Source organism: Pan paniscus, chromosome 14 (assembly GCF_029289425.2).
Source record: "Pan paniscus chromosome 14, NHGRI_mPanPan1-v2.0_pri, whole genome shotgun sequence".
Lineage (NCBI taxonomy): Eukaryota > Metazoa > Chordata > Mammalia > Primates > Hominidae > Pan > Pan paniscus.
The window spans coordinates 100,372,340-100,394,344 of NC_073263.2; the positions used below are offsets into that span (position 1 = coordinate 100,372,340).

Genomic DNA, 22,005 nt, shown 5'->3' on the forward strand with positions numbered 1-22,005 from the left:
GCCAGAGACACAGACAGGCGGCAGCTCCTGCACACTTCACGGCAAAGCACCTGATGATCCAGAAGCAAAAATCAGGCCAAAGCAGGGACCTTTTTATTTTTAGAAAGTACTTTAGAGATGCTACTCTGAAAAAAGTGAGCATCACTCCAATGCAGTACTAATGGTTAGTGTTCTGACAACTGTCAAAACGTCACTAATCTTTTTGGATTATATATGTTCTGAAAAAGCAAAAGACATGTATTTTTTTAATTAAAAAATGCATTGGAAGACACAGAGAACAAACATGCAAAGGAAGGGATTATATGAGTTTTAACACCTTTATTCTTACCCAAGCAGGAAGGAGAAGAGCCACACACTTTGTTAAACTTGTCAGCAGTCAAGTAGAGAAAACAGAAGAGTGATTTGGGTTAGCAATCAAACAGCTAACTTCCTGCTGTGTACCATCACCAGAGCAGATGAAAATGAGATCAGGGCTGCAATGACACCTGTCCCCTGTCCCGGAGCCAACCGTCCCCCTCACTGTGTTATTGTGTGTAGGAGAACAGGGACATGCATGGACTATCATCTACTGCATGCTGCTGGGTGACTTCAAAGTGACAATAAGAAGGCACGTGTTCATCAAACTCGACCACCGTGGATGGCAAACATGTACAAGGTTCACAGTCTAGTTCAGGATCTTTTTCACATGCAGCAGAGACCCATGGCAATTTTTGTATAGAGCAGAGCATATCTTTCCACAGTGCATGGAGCAAAGTCACACCATCTCCACTCCCGTTTTCCTTGGCCCATCTATTTTTAAGGCAGTCCACACTTTTATATGCAAATATATACAGGGTGCTTATGAAGTAGGAAGATTTTAAGAAGTTAAATTTATATCCACTGAAAAAAATACGTTAACCGTTTCACAAAACCCAATTCTAAAACATTTTGTTGGGACAGAAATCTTCAGCTTCTCACATTCACTGTTTTAAGCTGTGAGGCATTTTATTCTACTTGGCACAATATTCTCCAAATGCCATCTTGTGACGTAGGTGTCACTGCAAAAAGTGAAGCTAGCCCAGCACAGTGCCTTTCTGTGACAGAATTTACTGTTTGCCCATCTTCATGGGACAAAGTCAGGGAGAATCCAAGTCAAGGTAGAAGACGTTGCTGGTATAAGGACACCTTGTATATACTTGCATTTAGTACTCCAAAACTCAAATATAAAATTACTGTTGTGATAAAAAATAAAACAGTTAAGATTAGAGAACTTTAAGTGCTACCACATTTCAATGAAAAATAGAAAATATTAATAGGAGGAAAATGCAAAAATTCTAAATTTGCTTCTTTTAAAAAGAAAACATACATGTTTACTTCTTAACATAAAATGTAATTCTGAAAATTTCTCAAATATCCCCAGAAAAGAACAATGTTAACAGAAAAAGAAAATCTTCACAAAGAGGAAGCCTACTAAAAATCTCTGGCCTATTTCATCACTATAAGACAAAATCGTCGCTATACAGAGAAACAAACCTCAATGACAATTACATTTTTAAGTTTTTCTTAAAACATGTTTACTTATAATAAAGCTGTTAAAAACAACAGTAAAAAAATATAATACTTAGACCAAGACCCCACTAATACAATAACACAGAATGGCTCACAACACAGAAAAAAACAAACAGACATTCTGAATGGCAATGGGGCAGAAGGAAGAACTTGGTAAGGACAAGAGGTGCTGCGAAGAAACGCCCCCAAAGAAGGCGTGTCCGGCCACACAGCTGCAAGGAGTTTCTAGGAGGCTGGTTCTGCACAGGAAAGTGGGAGTGATGCTACTCACCAGGGAGTTCTGGCCAAGAACATGGAGCGTTTACCAACTAGTCAAGAGTAGGAAGAGAAAAGGCTCCATTTTAGAGAAGGTTTGTGGAAGTCCACACAAATTTGGGATGGACTGAAAACATTCTTTCATTAAGAAAGAAGAAGAGTGGTTAGGTGAGATTTTAGTATCTTTGTAGTTGGGAGCAGGAACAGTCAAAATGACCTTGGAAAGTCAAACAGAGGAAGAGAAATCACTGAGGAAGGAACATAGGAAGAAGAACTGGGGAGAAGAGGATGGGAAGGAGACAGAACAGAGAAGGAGGGGGAGTTTGGACGAGAGGATAGAAGGGTAGACACAGCCCGCTAAAGGAATGCTTTCCAAGAGATAACACGTGAGGTGAAATGAGACTTCGCCGGTAGGAATGCAGACCAAAGACACTGCCAGGCTCTGCGGTGGCAATCCAAGGGCCTGCCATCAGTCCCCATGGCCACTTCCATGAACCCCAACTGCCAACCGCCACTGATGACCATTCCCACACAATCAGAGCCAGGCATCACAGAAAACAACACATTTCGAATGAAAACGCCCCACAGTACCTGGCTATGTATCGCTTCCCCATGTATTGGAACTGGTGCAGGCAGACTCTGCAGGCAAGATGAAAAATTATTAGGGAAATGCAAAGATAAAATTATTTTCAGGACGTTATTTATCTGTTATCAATAACAAATTCAATAAACATTATGTCTAGTACCAGCATAAGTCACATCCTCATTCATTCAGAATGGTTTTTGGGAGTCCTCTGGAAAGTGCCTTCAAACCCAGAGAAATTTATTAACCTGTGAGAGAAGCCCCATCTTGTGTAGCTGTCAGTGTGGTGGTGGCTGGCTAAAGCAACACAGCGCAGAGGCCCACGACCGACAGGATCGTCCATCGACTCAGAGGTGGTGATTCACTCCACGGCAGTGTGCCCGAGAAAACCTGTTCAAGACCATGCACACTGTTCCAAGTTACTTATTCATCCTCATTTACATCTATATAAGGAGCTCTCTCTTTTGGCTCAAATATATGGATTATACACACCAAGTGTGTAGTTTTTAAAAATATATATCTAACAACATTTTTTTTTAAATCATGTATTTAATGAGGTAGTTAAAACAATGTCTAGTGAGCTCCTCTGGTGTTGAATCTTGTTTCACCACATAACTCCCGCCTTTAACTCAGCAGAGGTCAGGAGACTATGAGCCAAGCGTCCACTGAGGGCCAGGCCCACAGTCTCTCATCTGTAGTTCCAAAATGCATGAAACTCTGAAAACCAGCTTTCCTCCTGAGTTCATGCAAATACATTTGGCACCAAAATATGACCCAAAATAATAGACATAAAGCTACTTTTAGTTATGATTTATTCAGTTATTATGAACAATAATAGTACTGCAGAAATTCTTTTTTTTTTTTATTATAGAGAGATGCTGTTGGGATGTAATGGGATACAGTCTATATGTAAATTTTTCAGAAATCCAAAAAGTTCTGAATTTGGAAAATCATCTGGCCCCAGCAGTTTTGGATAAGGGATTGTAAATTCACGTTTCTAAAAGTAAAGAGCTTAAAGGAAATCAGAAACTTATACTGACAAACCAAAATGAGATAAAGATGCTACATAAGATTTCACTTTTACTTCTTATATTTTAAAATTATAGCAACTTTTCTGACTCAGTTTCTGCATCAGCTTAAGTTAGGTTCAACTTAGAAAAGCAGTATCTACCCAATTCAGCTAATAAATTTCATGTTATTTTATTAAGATGACTTATACACATAAGCAGTTACCTCTCATGTAAAACAGGCACGTATCTGTAATACTTTAAGGGTGACCACTGATCACTGGGTCACAAGCCCTGAAAATATGTTTTAGGGCCAAGACCATGAGAAAGGGCTTAAGGAGTAAGTGAGGATGTGACATACACTACTCCTCTGGTTCAACTACATAGTATTCTTCAAGCCTCTTAATGATCCAGGAAAAAATCAAGAGGCAGTGATCAAAGAGAAAGCTACTTACTCAGATATTGTAAAAAAATCCATAAGTTCAGATGTTGAAGCCTTGTTCCAATATGTAAACAAAGCATCTAGAAAATAAACATTTACTTAGAATCACAATACATATGATATACATTATGGAGAATCACCTGTTGTGAAAATGGGAAGGAACCCTGCAGTGTAGGCCTCTAAACCCTTCCCCTGCCCTCTTTTATAGCTGACCACTCTACACTGGGTATCACACACCTGAGGCCTATTCACCTTCAACATGCTGCATTTGAACTTTAATTCCATCATACGTCATTTAGTGCTATATTCTGGCACAATGCTCATTTAACTTATTTGTAACATGCTCTTAAATAGACTAGAAAATTCAAAGAATACAAGTGGACATATAACCTAAAGCCGGGCTCTCTTGTCTCCTACTACAGGATCTCTCCCCAACAGGGAATTTGTTGAAAATCTTTGCATATTACACACATAATTTTGCTCTTTGAGTGTTAACTGAACAATATAGCTTGGATCTATCTCAAGTTTTCCCAAGTTGCATAATATTCCTCTATGTGGATAGACCATAATTGAGTTAACTAGTCTCCTACTGATAGGCAGTTACTGTTTCTCCCCCCTAACTTTTTGCTATTATAATTATGTTTCAATGAACATCCTTTTATGTGGGTCTTTGCATGCATGTCTAACTATACCTACAGGATAAGTTCTCTGAAGCGAAACAGCTGTACCCAATGGTACGTGCATTTAAACCTCTGTGTGAACCCTTAACAGTTTAGTATTACCATCGTTTGAGTTCTATCATCTAATAGCTAACCTTTTTTGCATTCTTATATTTTACACTGAGGTTGAGAAATAGGTAAAGAGGTTTCTCTTAGGGAAAAAGCCAGAGTCTTTGGGGCCTGAGATAAGCAGAGAGGGTGGCTATGGGGATGCTGATGGCTCATGAAGATGTATGGCCACAGGCTTTCACTCTACACTTGCCAAGAACAATGATAGGCAGGAATGACATGGGATATAGACTGAGAATCTGTTGTGTGCCAGGCACTGTACTACGTGCTCTCACAATTTCACATAGATTGTGCCATCTAATCCTCACCATAATCTGGGGCAGAAGAAAGTCCCCATTTACAGATGAGCTAACAGAGGCTCAGAGAAGTAAAGTAATTCTCCCATTTACCAGTCTGAAGAATCATGGCTGAGTGGGGATTTAAATCGCGTGCATCTGATTCTAAAGGCCGCTTGGCCTATTAGACCAGTAATAAGGGTAGGTCATGGGCTTCCATCTTTAGGGGTTTCAAGTTTAGATTCCAGAGGACCAGACTCTGGCTACTTGAGGCTGGCCATCAGGGTAGGGTGAGCCCCCAGGGAGCTCAGTGCATGCTGGAGAGCCTGGTGGGATCACCCTGCAGACCCCTGTGGCCACCCTCAGCACACACCAGACAAAGCGGCCAGCAGCATGGGCAATGACGCTGCCATTCCTTGCTCTGGGCCCCAGGTACTGGTTGGGGAGAGTGGGAAGACAAAGATAAGCTCTGTGAAGAGGGAAATGGCACAAGAAGGACAGCAAGGAAGGGCCCAGCATGTAGAAGGTGCTCATTAAATGTGGAATAAATGAAAGAGGAGCTACAGAGTTACACAACTGATTTTGGTTTTCTCTGTGTTAACTATCTCTGGAGGCAATTTCTCCCCCTAACCCATATGACACACAAAAGCCAATTGTAGGTAGATTTTTAGAGTTCAATGTGAGAATTTAAATAACACTGCTTTCAAAGAAAATATGAGAATATTTTCATGACCCTGGGGGTAGGAGAAGATTTCTTAAATGGGATGCGCACACACACAAATTCTAATTATAAAGGGAAAACAATCAATAACTTGAAGAAAATTGAGAGAAAAATATATTCTAAAATTGTTTTGAAGAGGTGGTTGCATTTTAAAAATATGTGTATGACTTTAAAGAATAACTTTTACTTGAATTCAAATGTTCTTGTATATTTGTCTTCAAAAAGCAGTTATGTTCTTATTATAGGTCATATTCAATATTTGAAATTTAAAATATTTTAAAGAAAACTTTAAACAAAGGAAAAACAGAATTATAATGCTCGCTGAAACTCATTATTACCATGAAGCAAAGTTTAGAACTTTTGACTTAATGGGAAGAATTTCAACTTTATAAACCCAAATATGAGACTAAGTGCCCTGTGCTAGTGTATTTGGTCATCATTCAGGGAAACTCTTGCTCATCTGTTCTTTTTTAAAAAATAGCATTTTAAAGTAACAAATCAACAGAAGAATGAATTACCCAGTCTTTATTTTAAGGGCAAGAGGGATTTTCCTACCATCTGAGCTAAAAAGTCAGGCTGTACCTTGGCTGGGGTTGGGGAAAAAAAAAAGCCAGGCTGTTAATGCTGCTGAAATGGAAGCTTGATCTAAAAGAAATACTATTTTCAAGCAGAAATACCTTCCACTGGATGTTTAGTACACACCTCCCGCCCCCAGATATAAGCAGCACAAGAGGCCTTCAGGTTCTCAAAAAATGGCACTTTGTTTTTAGGAGAGTTCATCCTAATTCAATCACCTTAATGAAGTTCACAGCACACCTTTTAATTCGTTGTAGGAAAAATAAGATTTTTGCCCAGGATAAGAACTGCGACATTGTTTACTGGGATTGTTTATATTACATAGCCAGATACACAGATGAGCTAACAGAGTTGAAACTGTCCTGTCACACACATTTGCAAGCCTTATACGGTCCAGATAGAGCATTCATAGTTCTGCTCATTCTTATTTTAAAATGTGGTTGTCAAACCCTTAAACAGAAACATAATCTACTATGATACTACCATTTCCATTAGAAAACTAAAATAACATATCTCCCACTTTGAGCCAGGAATATACACACTCTAAATGGAAGGAATGCTTAGGTCCCCCCACAACATATATTCTAATTCCAGAGACTAACACAGTTATTTAAGTTGACAGTAAGTTTGTCTGGATGAATAAAAAATTTTTTTAAAGTCAAAAGCTATTTTATTTATGTGCTTCTATCTCCTTTAGTTAAGATGGCAGGTCCCAGTTTAATATAAATTTAAGAAATAGGCCCATTCACATTTTGGAACTCATTTTCTAGAATAAAATAATTAAGGAAATGATTTTCCCACAATAAGGTTCTTATTTCTAAGAACCTTAGTCAATGAATTGCATTTTAACAATTACATTTAGTCAATGAATATGCATTTTAAACAAGAAAATCCTTTGAAATCTTTGTATCATTTCAACTTATTACAAGTTAAAACCAAACAAACCAAGTGCCGAAACGAGCAAAACAGAAATCTCCATTTTTTAACCTACCATCAGACATGCTCTTTAAGATGTAGAGGAAACACATCAGTAGGCTCTTAATCTCAGACTGGTCAAGTTTATCACAGCGAACCACGGAATTTCCCAATGTGCTACTTTGTTGGTGCTAAAAAGAAAATACAGGTGATTTTTCTATTTAATTACGGGAGGAAAATGTGTTTCCCTTTTCTCCCTTGGAAGAGAAAGATTCTTAGAATCAAGTCAGATCATACACATTGGAAGGTGCAAGTAACTTGCTGACAATTAAACCACAGGCACCCTTTCACCCAAATATAACACACTCAGATGCTGCCCATGGAAGCCCTAGCTTGTCTCCTCAGCACGCTCTCCTGAGGGACAAGCAGAAGGCACAGACCTTTCTCACTGGATAAACACAGCTTTAGCTATGCCAAGTAAAACCTTCTGAGATGCCAAGTATATTGAAACCTCATGCAAGAAAGTATGTGTGCTAGGATCAAGAACAGAAACCATGACTCAGAAGACACTGCACAGCCAACCACCTCCTCAGGACAACAGCGGTGGCTGAAACAGCAAGTGCCTGTGGTGCTGCTGTGACCAAAGCACCCCAGAGCCTGGAGCCCAGGCGCCATCACCCAGGGTGCATTATGGGGCGTGCTGTGGGCACTGCTCAGGGAACACAATAGGCAGGTGCCCAACCGGGACAAACAGGGACACGTCAGCACAGCATCGCCAGAGGTCCTAAACTGATGAGGTCACTCCCTCATCAGCTTAGCTCAACACTGCAAACGTCAGAAAGCTTGGGGCAAACAAGAGGGCAATTTTGCCACTAGGCAGCAGGTTCTTGTGGAAAAAAAGCAGAACAAGAATCTCATCATGTGATTGCAAACACAGGAGATTTAAAAACTCTCCCAGTTGAATTTCCAATTGAAATAAAAAAAAATTTTTTACCAAATATCAAAGCAAAAACAATAGTGGAAAAAAGATGTTTTATTCAAGGTGCTGGTGGCCAATTGAAAAAAAAATTATGTGTGTGTGTGTGTGTGTGTGTGTGTATATATATATACATATATATATCAGGCTTAATAAAATATGTGAATATTTTCATTTACAAAAAAATACAGGGGAAATTAGTGGCAAAACTGGTATGGATGCACCCTCTGGCCTGCCCACTTGATCAGAGCCACTGGAGAACTCAGTACTTCCGGCAGTGGGAGGGAGGGTGTTGCATTCAATGTCTCCTCTGGCAAAGGTGGAATCATTAGAAGGGAAAAATCCACAGTGACCCGGTTTTTCCTGGCTGACTGGCAGCTCTCCTCCTCCTCTTCAGCACTGCGTATGACACAAGCAGAGTGCCTTCGGAGCAGCTTCTCCCTCTATACATGAAGGCATGTTGGGGTCAAGCGAAAAGTTCAATACGTCATGACACACCCAAACTGAGCTGCTCGCACCTCAACAGAACTGCATTTAATGGTAACCATGTCAATGCCAGCCATGGGATGCCTGACAAGATTATAAACCTGATGCTGAGGAAGGATGTCTTCCGGGTGTTTTTGGAGAACTAGGGATAAATTCCTAAATGGCTCAGCTGTTTATTGGGATGGGCACTTGCCTGTAACTTGAAGTAACTTAGAAAATCTGTGCCCAAAGTGATACCAATCTACCATGGCTCCAGGTTCAAACCCACACTTTATCCTTTCCTACAAAGTTCCAAATGGTCTGAGCACTTAGTAGTTTCAAGAAAAAAGGCTAAGTATGAGGAGGAAGTGTTGTGTTGTGGGTGGGTGCTGTGTGAATAAAGTGATCTCTTACCCCTGAATCACCTATATGATCAATTATTCTCTGGAGCTGGCTTCAGACCTAACACCCTTGTGGGTGGAGAGCTGTGTTGATGACGGTGTCTCTGGTATAAAGACTACAGGGAATTGGCCAGGTGTAGTGGCTCACGCCTGTAATCCCAGCACTTTGGGAGGCCGAGGCGGGCGGATCACGAGGTCAGGAGTTTGAGCCCAGCCTGGCCAATATGGTGAAACCCCATCTCTACTAAAAATACAAAAATTAGCCGGGCGTTGTGGCTTGTGCCTGTGGTCCCAGCTGCTGGGGAGGCTGAGGCAGAGGAGTCGTTTGAACCCAGGAGGCGGAGGTTGCAGTGAATTGAGATCATGCCGCTGTACTCCAGCCTGGGCGACAGAGCGAGATTCTGTCTCAAAAAATAAATAAATAAATAAAAAGACTACAGGAAATTGAGATGGGCAGCATTTTGAGTCCCTCCCCGTTCAACCCACCAGAGCCATTCACTCAAGACGCTCCACTGCAAACCCTGCCCAGGATCTGAGGTACTGGAAACAGGAATCAGAGCACTTCAAGGAATGGGCCCCAACCTTAAAGCTCTCATCACCTACTCCAGGTCAGCCGGGTGGTTTAGAAAAAAACAAAAGGTCACACTTAAAAGGCACTAGAACATGAAGTACGTTTACTTTGGGCTAAATCCATTGATTATAAGAAACATTTGTGTTGGGTGAAAAGCAATTACCTTATCCAGGGAATTGCTCTTCTCACTATTCCTTTCTGGAAGGCTGTTACCCGAATCTGTGCTTATGAGAGATCCTCTCGAATCAGCATTTCTCACACTGTTGATGTTTGGAGTTGAGGTTGTATATGGAGAAGCTAAATGGAAATCAAGCCAACAATAAAGTTTTATTAAGACAGAACAAAATAAAGATGAGTACTGAACTTTAAGGGAAATTGCTTTTATTGCACTTATTTTTTCTGTTAGGAAGTTGGCTCAAGAGTTGCATTCCATTACTTCACCTTTAAAGAACCAGGTCATATACAATGAGATAAAAAGAAACTAGTCTGAAACATTCAGATGTAAACATCAATTCACTTGTTAGAAACCACCTTTGATCGCTAAAGACTAAACGCATACCTGTTTCAGAATGTGATAGAATGAAGACTTAAAAAAATTAAAAGATAAATCCACCTACAACTATCAAATCACAAAATTAAACCACACAACAAACTCGTAGCATTCAAACTGGTAATAAACACTGAGGAGCCTACCCAACTCTGAGGGGTGTCATGGGGTATTTTAAATTTTTGAGGAGAACACAGTGATATGTGACCTCGGCCAGAAGCTGCTGTTTCAGCAGCAGGTTGTGCTATGCTCCTTTTGAAGACATATTTGTGAAGCTGGGTATTTGGGGGCCTGCTATGATAAAAGGCAAGTAATCAATGAGGGACAGGAAATGCGAATGGTGCTGGCCAATCTGACCCAAAGGCTGAGAAGCTGTCAGTGTCCAACAGGCACACACCACCCATTTGTAGTGAGTTGTGGTTATTAAAAATAAAATTAATTGTTTCCTTTAAATTTATGTGTATTATTTCTTTTAAGTGCCTACTAAATTGTTAGGATGTAAGTACTTATTAAGTTATTTGGTCCTAAGTACCTAATAAACAGAACTGCTGGGTGTGTCTTTCAGCCTAGGGATGCCATGAAAAAAAGTGACACTAAGGGTGCTGTGAATGGGGAATATTTGGGAATCTGCTATAAACAGCTATGAGCAGGAAGGAAATCTAACGTGGAAATAAAATTTGTGATGTCCATGAAAAAAACAGTATTTGAAGGCAGAAATCACTCCTTATCTTGGTACTATGGAATTTTTTAAGGTAACAGATTGACTTCCTGCTTAGATAAGATTTAAATAAATCACATAATTTAAAATGACTCTTTGGACTTGTACATTCCGTGCTGAACCAAAAGGCGTGCCTCCAGCGGAAAGGCCTGGCTGGTTTGGCAGATGGCATCAGGAGATTTGGACTCTGTGTCTGGCAGCTGTGAGCACACATTCTCCCAGACGCAAGCTGAAGATGCCATTACTTGGCACTTCACAACAGGCTGGTTGTTTTCAGATCTCAGTAGGCAAATGAGCTGCCATGGACTGGGATACTTCTAAGTTAAAAAATAAATAAACAACAAAATAAATATAGCCAGCCTCTAGGTTACACCAAAAGTACATTTGAAAGTGACTCCTCTGCCTCAGCCTCCCAAGTAGCTGTGATTACAGGCGACCACAACCAACCCTGGCTAATTTTTTTGTATTTCTAGTAGAGACGGAGTTTCACCATGTTGGCCAGGCTGGTGTCGAACTCCTGACCTCAGGTGATCTGCCCGCCTCGGCCTCCCAAAGTGCTGGGATTACAGGCATGAGCCACCGTGCCCGGTCACTCTTTAACTCTTTAACCTTAGAAGGAAGACCTGTGACATTAAGGTCATAAATCCTTCCCTCTGTTGAACACTCAGATTTATTCACTGCTATCCCTGACACTGATTCGGTGTATTAAAGATCAAGAAAAGAAGAGCCAGGGGAATTTGAAAAAAGAAGCAAAGGCTTGAACATGGTTTCATTAAGCCTTATTGTCAGCCAATGGCTGCGTCTCCCCAGGAGAGAAACCACGTGAATGATTGTCGCAATGGACAGGTAAAAACCCTGTGAAAAAACTATGGCCTTTTTCTGTACTCAGATAAGAAACACATGCTATGACCAAATTATAAGTTTTCTAATATAATCATATTTCCTATTTAATGTAGAACAGCATTTGAAGAACACAGAACTCAAGAGAAAGAGGCCCTCAGTAAAGTAAAATTAGGCCCTAAGTTCTCAGAGTCTCAAGCTTGATTCCAGAACTAGAGTCCTAATTTAAGACAAACAGATGGAAATGCAATATATCAAAATCAATATGCTTAGTTTGTTCCTATTTTGTATGTCTGTGTGTATGTGTTTGTATTTAATATCCTGGCCCAGTGCATAGCTTTTAAAGTCCTTAAACGACACTTGAGTAAAATGAAAAGAAGATAAATTCGTCCCTCTTCCCTTGGTACCACTGAGTAGGTGGAAAAAGAAACCCTGAGCCTCAGGACGCTTGCCTTTTAAAATGAATGTAATCTCAGAGTAGTTTTTATCCAGGCAGTGAATCACTTTTAAAACTCTCAGGCACCATGATCCAAAGACATTTAAAAAACTGCGACGGCACCTTCTCAGTATGTGTGGAAACAGGATTCTTCTAACAGAGATGTAAGGAGAGTTTGCTCTTGAAGGAGAAGCACCAGGACTAAAATTAGCTAGAAACTCCCTGATGAACAAAGAATTGTTAAAGCTGCCAGAAAAAAACTAGTAAACCCAGTTCAAAGATGAGGCTTTCCTGGAAGGTACTCCTAAAAGAGAACAGGGATTTAAATCTTCAAGAAAGGAGGCAATATAGATAACCTGAGTATAATAAGCCTGTCGAGGTGAATTCCTATGAAAAGTGGATTTGGATCTTAAAATTCAAGAGTGAAAAAGGATTCAGTCAGTTTCAAGTACTTTTCACAGCTGCAATGTCAACGCGGAGCAATCGGAGGCTATGATGCTAAAGATCCCCAATGGCCTATCTCCAAGTTCTAAAGAAGTCCCCAATCCTAACAAGGTGAATTCTGAATTGGAGAAGAGTCAAAAGAGTCAAACAGAAGTATTAAAACTTTGTGGAAATGATCAAGGTCACAGTGAAGTGATGTTTCCACTCATCTGACTCCTCTCTGCCAACCACCATACACTTTGTATCAGCTCTTAATCCCTCTAACGACCGTTTTGAAGACATGGGTATGGAGGGCAAAGAAGATAGACAACATCCTGCCATGGTAACTAGTAAATGGTCGATTCCAGATCCAAGGCTGCATCTGTCTGACTTTAAAGCTAGTGCTGTGAACCACTGCAGACAAAACCCTCTAAAGAAGGTCCCCTCCCTGCTTCTGGAGCAGTGGCTGGGAATGGGGCAAAGCAGGGCAGAGACAGAGTGAAGGCCCAGAAGAAAGGCAAATGGAAACTCGTGACAGCAGCCAACATTTGCTGAGCATTTACCGTGTGCCAGGCTCTGTTGCAAGCATTTTGCATGAATTAACTCTTTTAATCTTTACAGTGTCAACTAAGGAGAGCATAACTGTGAAAAAGACACATAAATATCAACCAGGTTAAGGACTGGTATTATTATTGCAGGATAAATTTGGGCATTGGTGTGGGGTTTCTCATGTTAAATTCTACCCAGTTTCATGCCCTACATGAAATGGCGTATTAACACCACCACCACCGGCAAAGGTAAAGACATAATCTCAGAGTGGGCAAGTCCTGTGAGTTAATTGGATAAAGGCTGCCATTTATTTTATCCCATGAATTAGTCCCATTATTGGGTAGCCTAGCCACTAGCCATAGTAGGATGCTTTCTTTATTCAAAATGTGATAAAGACAGGGAGAAATAAAGACTGAAGAAGGCTGTGAGCACCTGTGACAATTCTTGGAGGATATGTGTGTTTGTGTGTGTGTGTGTGTGTGTGTGTGTACATATATATATATATGTAAACTGCTATCTCTGAGGAAAAGCTAGCACAGGCGTTCATTTAGTCAGAATATTAATAAGTACATTATGTCTGGCATTTTCTTATGGAGAAACTATTAGAATCTTGATTTGTGTCATGTGTTTTTCTCTCAGAGGTGGCTGCTCTTCTGTTACTTCACAGAGAAAAAGTCTTGTGGGACAGAAGACTTTTGAGAACTGATTTTAGCATTGAATTCTAGCCACAAACTGCTATGTTCTTCTGGAATTACTATGTCATATTTCATCAAAATCGCTAACACTACAAATCAGTGTTCCCCTCCCCCCACCACCTGCAAAAATATCCCTTAACAGTATACACAATCCAATTAAGATTTAAAAAGAAAACTCAACAAACGTTGAACAAAAAGCAAACAGCGTGAGCCAGTGATTAACTGTATGATCCTGAGGAGTCACAGGCATCCGGGACCTTTATTTCAGGGCATGGCTGAGGGGTTTCAGTTGTTGACTATCACAAGCAGGAAAAGAATACTCAGGACAGAAACTTAGACTTCAAGGTCCTACCACACAAGTGTGACACGTTCACCAACTATTGGCTCCAAGACACTTTCAGAGTGATGGTGGAGAGAAGCCCACAAGAGCATGGAGCGTTACCAATGCCGGAGATGGCGCCCAGCAGGTCCTTGTGCAGGCTGTTGTCCAGGCTGCTTCCCTTCTGCGGCGTCACCAGCGGATTCACAGCTGGTAGAGCCAGGGATTCATCCTTCACGGTCTGTCAAGGAGAGGAAAGCAGAAACAATCAAAGATGACTGGAAAGGATTCCTCCCCTGTTCTTGGAAGTGCCAGGGCAAGTGCAGGACCAAGACACCCTGATGCATTCAACGTGCCTGCCTGCATGGGAGGAGCAGCCTTGAGGCGTGGGTGAGGGTGGAGGATGGGATGGGTCAGAGGGGGAGCAGGGGGCATGGGATATGGATGCTGGGTGGGGGTGGGGGAGAGAAATCACTTTCCATAAAGTCTTGTTTCTCTTTCCCCAGCATTTCTAACACCTTTCCCTTTCCAGAGCTCCGACGCCCAACATTTCCTTAGATTATTGTTTTGTTTTGTTTTTTTCCTTCAGAGAAAGCCTCCCCTGCTCTTTCTAATTGAAATGCTCGCTTTTATCTGTAATGCGGGGAATTACAACAGCAGCAATGACTGTAGATGTTTGTAGCATCATGTGAACTCTCAGTCAGTGGATAAATCATATTAATTTTGAAGTTAGGTCAAAAAACGGGATTTTACTTTGGTGAAAGTGTTCCTTTTTGTTAGGATTGAAACAGTTCAAGGAGGTCACATTCTACTCTGAATTACTCTGGTTTAAAAAACAGAGTTAGAGAACAGGGTTAGAGAATACAAGTGTGAAACGTAATGTACAGGATGAGATAAGCGAGGTGCACTTAGGATAGAGAGAGTTTATGCCCTTTAGAGCAGCCACACATGCACAAAAGCTATACACACGGCTCATCTCAGTGTAACGTTACTTAGGAATGTAATTGGAGGTGAAGAGGTAGTGTCAAAATGGGACACTGCATCACTGTTGGGGTGGGACGGAGGGACAGAAACATACATGAGACTCTGCAAGTGTACACCCATAATGACAAGGTAGGAAGATGAACAACCAAGCCAGTTCATGAGTCCAAAGTACCAGGGAAAGGGGAAATGCTGAAATAACATCTGCTGAAATTCATAGCAGATAAGCCCTCTGAGGCCAAGAAGAGAGCATCAGAAAGAGAAGGAGTGCAGATTTTAGATGTAAAACTCTTATAAATTTTACTAATTAGAAATTATTATAGGTTAACCTTTAAAAAGCCTTTTGCAGCTGAAACGTGACAAAAAATTTGAAAGTGATAAACCTTTGAAAAAGCTGAATTGCAAGATGATTCCAAGAATCCTTTTTAAAAAACATTCATATGAAAGGTACCAGAGACTGAGTAAAAAAGAGCAAAACCATCTCTAATCAAAAACTTTTGAGATAATTTCTGGGGTCATCTCTCTATCTACTCAATTTCCAATGCATGTTTAAAAAACAGCACAAAGATAATACAAATTAAGGCAGTCAGTTCTTGGAGGTGGAGCCTCATGTCCCTCACCTTGGCATCCCTGATGTCCAGTCTCGCTTCTAATCTGACAGAGGGAGAGAAACTGTAGCCCACAGAGGTGGCCTTTCTTAGACTGTGCAGCACGTTACTGTTACAACTGGGTCTACCATGACCTCTTCCAGGACACAGGTTAGGTTAGAACTACACCTTTTTTGTGTCTCCTTCCCCCCATAAATTTTTAGTGAATATACAAAGGAAAATTCTGAGGCCTCACAAGACATTGGTTCATCACGAGAACATGGTTTTCATACTTATTTTTTAACAAGAAATGAAGGTTTAGTGATTGACCCCATCTTAGCCAGAAATGCAACTTACCAGGAGTTGCACTGGCAAAATAAAGGGGTGTGTGTACTGGGTTGAACAGTGTCCCGCAATAAATTCATGTCTACCTGGACTTCAGAATGTACCCTTATTTGGAAATAGGATCTTTCCATTATATATCTAAGATGTAAGTTAAGATGAGGTTATACTGGGTGAACCCTAAACCCAATCACTAGCATCCTTATAAGAAGAAGAGAGGGGACTGGGCATGGTGGCTCATGTCTGTAATCCCAGAACTTTGGGAGGCCAACGTGGGCGGATTGAGAGTTCCGGAGTTCAAGACCAGCCTGGCCAACATGGTGAAACCCTGTCTCTACTAAAAATACAAAAAAATTGGCCGGATGTGGTGGTGGGTGCCTATAGTCCCAGCTAGTTGGGAGGCTCAGGCAGGAGAATTGCTTGAACCTGGGAGGTGGAGGTTGCAGTGAGCCGAGATTGTGCCACTGCACTCCAGCCTGGGCAACAGAGCAAGACTCTATCTTGGGAAAAAAAAAAAAAAAGAAGAAGAGGAGAGGGACACAGAGGCACAAACACCATGGAGAACGAACACCAAGTGAGGATAGAGGCAGAGACTGGCGCGATGCCACTACAAGCCAGAGAGCACCAAGGGTTGCCTGCAGCATCAGCAGCTGTGAGAGGAGCACGGCCCATGAGCCTCCAGTAGGAACCGACCCCACTGACACCTTGATTTTGGACTTCTGGACTCCTGACTGGGAGAGAATAAACTGCTGCTGCTCTAAGCCACCCAGCTTATGGCGCTTTGTCCTGGCTTCCCTGGGACCTGATATAGGCTGAGTTAATGTGACCATGCTGACGTACCATGCCCGCGTTCACAGGGAAGGGTGACACATCCCTCACATTGATCCGCTGGACGTTTTCAATCAGCAGACCAAACAGAGGCAGGTAGAGGGTGGCTATCCTTGCCTGATGACTCTGAAAAGAAGACACACATGGTAAGTTTGACCCAGGATTCTGATAACTGAACTAAGTTGGTGCTGACCATCTCCTTTATTTGGATCCTTCCTATAAAGACAGCTATTTGATTTTAGTCCCAAAATAGAGCAAAATCTTAGTGCTGTTACCATGAATTTTCTAACTGATTACTTTCTTTACACCACTTAAAATAAAGGACATTATCAATGCACATTCCTTCCATTGGGGACCACTCACCCTTGAAGCATATCTGTCGTCAAAAGAATGCTTTATCAGCAGGTTCTTGAGCACACTGATGGCGATCAGACGGACCTCCCGGAACTCCTGGAGGGCTGTCCCCACCTCCCTCAGTAACAGTCCCACCAAGAAGTGGTTTCTGCAGAACTCATCTGTTAATGAGTAGTCAAGCTGGAGGTCTGAAATGAGGATAGAAACTACTTGAGTTAGGAAAGATGCAATGCTCTTTGAATAAAAAAAAAAAAAACAAACAAAAAACTAAGACCCATCCTCTGCATTCAGCCCACCCTGGGTGTCAAGAGATGGTCAGACTTGGCTTCAAATGAGAAAGAATCAATTCTACAAGGCTGCTCTACTTCTTAGCACAGGAGGATCTCAAATGAAAACCAAATTTGAATACAATTAAGTGCACTGGATTTTGGAACATATTGCATCCTACATAATTAAATTAGTGAACAGTTTAAGTACCAATTTTTAGACTAGAGCACAGCATATGTTATATTACAAATATGTTTGTTATTGACAAAGTTAAAAACGTTATTATACTAGCTAACAGAACTGTATAAGAGCAGTTTGTGCATAACAAACATGTAATTAAATAATAAACATACATGGCTTATTAAAATGTTATTACATGAGTTCATATATTCCTTTCCTGGTCATTAATGTCTATATACTCCATTAAAACCCAGTGGATTTAAAATAAACAAATTAATATATAACCTACTTATTCTGCTATCCCTGAATGAAGAACTTATTTAATGCAGTATTTCCTAAGCTATTCTCCTAATATTTCTCCACCTCTGAAAACAAATACAAATTTAATATAAACTAAAATTGAAGTGGACAAAGCATCAAACCAAACTGGTAAATCACCAGCAAGCTAAATGACAAAACTGAGAGCTCTTCTGGAAAACAGATAGGAGCAAACATGAACTCTACTTAGGAAGGGTACATAAAAACAGCTAAACATCACTCTGAAGATAAAATACAATTTCAGGAAGCTGAAGCTAGGTTGTGAATTGTCAGACTGACTCCATTATTAAAGGAAAGTCTATAGACCTCTCCCTTTGCCTTTTGTCCCCTATCAGACAGCTACTCCTAAATCTACTCAAAATATGGACCCAAGTTCTATGAAACCCTTTAATAGAAGGGGGAGAGTATTCATTTTCTAGATTATGTTCATTGTTTATGATTATTTCACCTAGTTTATCAAAACTATAAGTCATAGCTTGAGTTCACATGTCTCTTGGAAGAAACTACTTATAGTTTAACTGGGTGTGTGCTCACACATCTATGGTTGTGTGTATGAATGTGCATGAGAAATGACATGGTCTGGATGTGTGTCCCCTCTGAATCTCATGTTGAAATGTGATCCCCAGTGTTGGAGGTGGGGCCTGGTGGGAGGTGTTTGGGTCATGGGGGCGAATCCCTCATGAATGGCTTGGTGCCCTCCTTGCCATAATGAGTGAGTTCTCGCTTTGAGTTCATGCGAGATCTGGTTGTTTACGAGAGGGTGGCGCCTCACTCCTCGTCTCTTGCTCCCTCTCTCACCATGTGACATGCTGGCTCCCCCCTTGCCCTCCACCATGATTGGAAGCTTCCTGAGGCCTCACCAGAAGCCAATGTTGGCGCCATGCTTCTTGTACAAACTGCAAAACTGTGAGCCAAAATAAATGTCTTTTCTTATTTTTTTTGAGAGAGGGTCTTGCTCTGTTGCTCAGGCTGGAGTGCCGTGGCATAATCTGCCTAGATTGCAGATTTCACTGCAATCTCTGCCTCCTGGGCTTAAGCCATCCTCCCACCTCAGCCTCCCATGTAGCTGAGGCTACAGGTGTGCACCAACACATCAGGCTAATTTTTGTTTCTGTTTTTTTGTAGAGACAGGGTTTTGTTATGCTTCCCAGGATGATCTCGAACTCCTAGGCTCAAGTGATCCTCCCAGTTCAGCCTCCCAAAGTGCTGGGATTGTAAGTGCGAGCCACTGCACTGGCCCTCTTTTCTTTATAAATTACCCAGTCTCAGGTATTCCTTTATAGCAACACGAATAGACTAACACAAGAAAGGAGGTGAAGGCAGGGGTGGGAGGTAAGTGAGAAGAAAGAAAATGAAAATTCTAAAAGCATTTATTCCTGTCAGTGTAGTAAGGCAAATTACTCCCATTTGTCCTCCCACCGACTGAGCGAAGCCCGTCTTGCTACCAAATACCCTAGAAGTCTATAAGAGCTTGTGCTGCCCTGCTGCGTCATGGGGAGATGGGCATCAGCACACATTCACTACACAGCCACTGGGCAAAAAGAGCTCCCTGGGCTCTGTACCAGGTGGAAGGAAGGAGAGTCCCCAGGTACAGGAGACTGGGCTGAGGGAGGCTGTGGTGAGGTTGGGGGCACAGGGCAGGAAAGAGTGGTTAATTCCAGTTGAGGAAGTGGAAGAGAGTGAGGAGACCCTGGGAGGCCCCATGCAGGAGGTGTGGAGTGGCTGGCTTGGGGAGGAAGATGAGGATTCCCCAGGGAGGGGGCTATTTGAGGTGGAGGGGTGGCATGATATGTTTGAGGAGCTGGGAGTTGGCAGGGATGCCTGGAATGTGCAGAATAGGGGGGCGTGAGACCACAGAGGTGGGGGGCCAGGGTTAGATCAGGGGACACTGAATACCTATCTGTTCTCTCAGCCCAGAAAAGCTCTCCCCCAGATATGCGGGTGCTTGGCTCACCCCTCACTTTCTTCCAACTGTTATCTGGCCACCCTGTCTCAAATGTCACCCCTTTTCATATCCCCTTTCCTTGCTTTGTTTGTCCTCCTTAGGATGCATCAGTGTCTGACATTCTATGTATCTTGTGTATGTAGAATAGCCGGGGATTGTCATCCAGGTGTATGTAGAATAGCCGGGGATTGTCATCCAGGTTGTACACAACTTATTCTGAAGCTCGACACAGTTGGTGCGGGGTAAATATTTGTTGAATGCATGAATGCCAACTCCAGGGCCACAGTCCCCCTGCCTGATCCTAAAAAGGCAGTACCAGTCTGTTTGGGGGAAACAGACTGAATGAATGCCTTAGTGTGTTTCTCTCAGAATTCAGAAGCAGTTGATTCAGGTGCCATTAGAAGTTTGGTGGCATCCTTCCACTTTTTCTCTCCTTTAGCACAAAATACCTGAGCACATACAAGGAATTAAGCTCAATAACTATTGCTTGACAGACCTGACAGACTAATTTGTTCAATTTGATTTACTCAGTGAAGACAAAGACATCTCTATGAGCTCAACTCTCTTCAAACGTAAAAAGAATACAGGACATTAATAAAGACTCAACATACAAACATTAAAAGCATGTAAAAAAGCCACATTGCTTGTGATTTTGATTACTGCCACCACTATGGACAAGGGCTATGAAAATAGTAGAATAATGAATTTTGGGGGTGAAGCAGGGATGTTTGTTTTACTTCTTAAAGAAACATCCTAGAGTACCCAGTGACTTCAGAAGCAAAAAACCGGATGCCTCCCTGGGATGTTACAGCAATGTCTTAGTTCCAGTGAAAAAATTCACTAATTTATGGCAAGTTTAAAAATTGATCAAATTATATAGGAAATACTTAACAGAACAGCATATGGAAGCAGTTCAGCCATCACTTGCATTCTTTATTTTTTAGAGGAGGAAAATGCAAGAAAGCAAGCGTCATACCCCACACCTACCTACAGGAGTGTCATTTGACTCCACAGTTGGTGAAAGAAAAGCTAATTCATAAGAAAAAAGGAAAAGTGAAACAAATAAAAATAAGCTATAGCAACTGAAATAGATTCCTTTTCTTTAAGCAAAGGGATTTTTCAATGAAATAGCCATACTGGCATGATCTGTAGTCTGATAAGTTTGCTGAAAAGTAAGTTCCCATATTTTACCAATACTTTTTGAAATGGAAATTTCATAAGAAAAAAATTAATTCATCAATGAAAGAAATCAGAAAATTCAAATATCATGTTTGAATCAATTATCTTTTCTTATTGAAAAGAAATGTCTCTGTTTGTGAAAAGGTTAATAGAAATAAAGATGGATTACCTTGGTATCTTTGAATCCTGCCTTTTCCAAATGGCATTGGTAAGTTCAACGGAATATAATGTTCATGGTTGCACACTACACGGAGAAATTCAAACTTGTATTCAAAGAGGGTCTGCAGGAAGAAGTGTGTAGTCATAAATACCTCACTGGATATTTTATACAGGATTCTAAAAAACCTATTAGCAATAGTATGCTAGAAATAGTCATTAGCTTCTTGACCTTCTTAGAACTGCATACTCTATTGCACTGTACAGATTTCAGGATGGCTGCAGGGATTGATTTGAAAACTAAGGACACATTTCAATAAACAATGTCTTCAACTGATTTTTAGGGCTCCTCCTACTTCAATGAAGGACTTCAGGTAGCTTATAATTACAGACACAGGCTCAATACAATAAAAAAATTAGTAAGGCAGAGCTTTAAAAAAAAAAAGGAAAAAGATAATTCTACCAGAGAAAGGCTACATGGTGACTTCTGTTACCAGTAACAACCCCCGCACTACCTTTGGGTCTCCAGGAGCAAAACAGCTAATGTAGTTGTTGATCTGCTTGAAGACAAAGCCCCTGTCCATGAAGGTGAAACATCTCTGTGGAGGAAAACAAGCAAAAAAGGTATTTCAGGTCCAAACATTTCAGAAATTTGGATTCAAAGCAGCATTTATTGCTAATAAGTTTATCCACTGACATAAAAAACATGCCATCAACATTGCCAGAGCACCTACTCTATTCTAGTCACCCTGCTAGACAGCTGGTAAAAAGCATATCTTTGTCCCATAACTGATATCCTCTTCCCTGGAGGTCCCCAC

At 41.2% G+C, this 22,005-nt stretch overlaps 1 protein-coding gene across 43 annotated transcripts in view; it reads right to left on the reverse strand.

The window, feature by feature from the left end:
* The window catches only part of DOCK9 (dedicator of cytokinesis 9), a 292,065-nt gene that overhangs the window by 51,227 nt on the left and 218,833 nt on the right, over window positions 1-22,005 (reverse strand). For 30 of the 43 annotated variants that reach the window (XM_057299611.2, XM_055096933.2, XM_055096949.2 and 27 more), the window contains 9 exons: window positions 21,703-21,786; window positions 21,201-21,312; window positions 17,152-17,330; window positions 16,801-16,914; window positions 14,174-14,291; window positions 9,687-9,820; window positions 7,187-7,301; window positions 3,849-3,915; window positions 2,395-2,442 (listed from right to left, as the gene is read on the reverse strand). In XM_057299611.2, the coding sequence (XP_057155594.2) occupies window positions 2,395-2,442; window positions 3,849-3,915; window positions 7,187-7,301; window positions 9,687-9,820; window positions 14,174-14,291; window positions 16,801-16,914; window positions 17,152-17,330; window positions 21,201-21,312; window positions 21,703-21,786 (971 nt within the window). Of the gene's footprint in view, window positions 1-2,394; window positions 2,443-3,848; window positions 3,916-7,186; window positions 7,302-9,686; window positions 9,821-14,173; window positions 14,292-16,800; window positions 16,915-17,151; window positions 17,331-20,839; window positions 20,882-21,200; window positions 21,313-21,702; window positions 21,787-22,005 lie in introns of all 43 variants that reach the window. The other 13 variants (XM_055096929.2, XM_034936898.3, XM_063595843.1 and 10 more) reach the window with 1 other exon arrangement.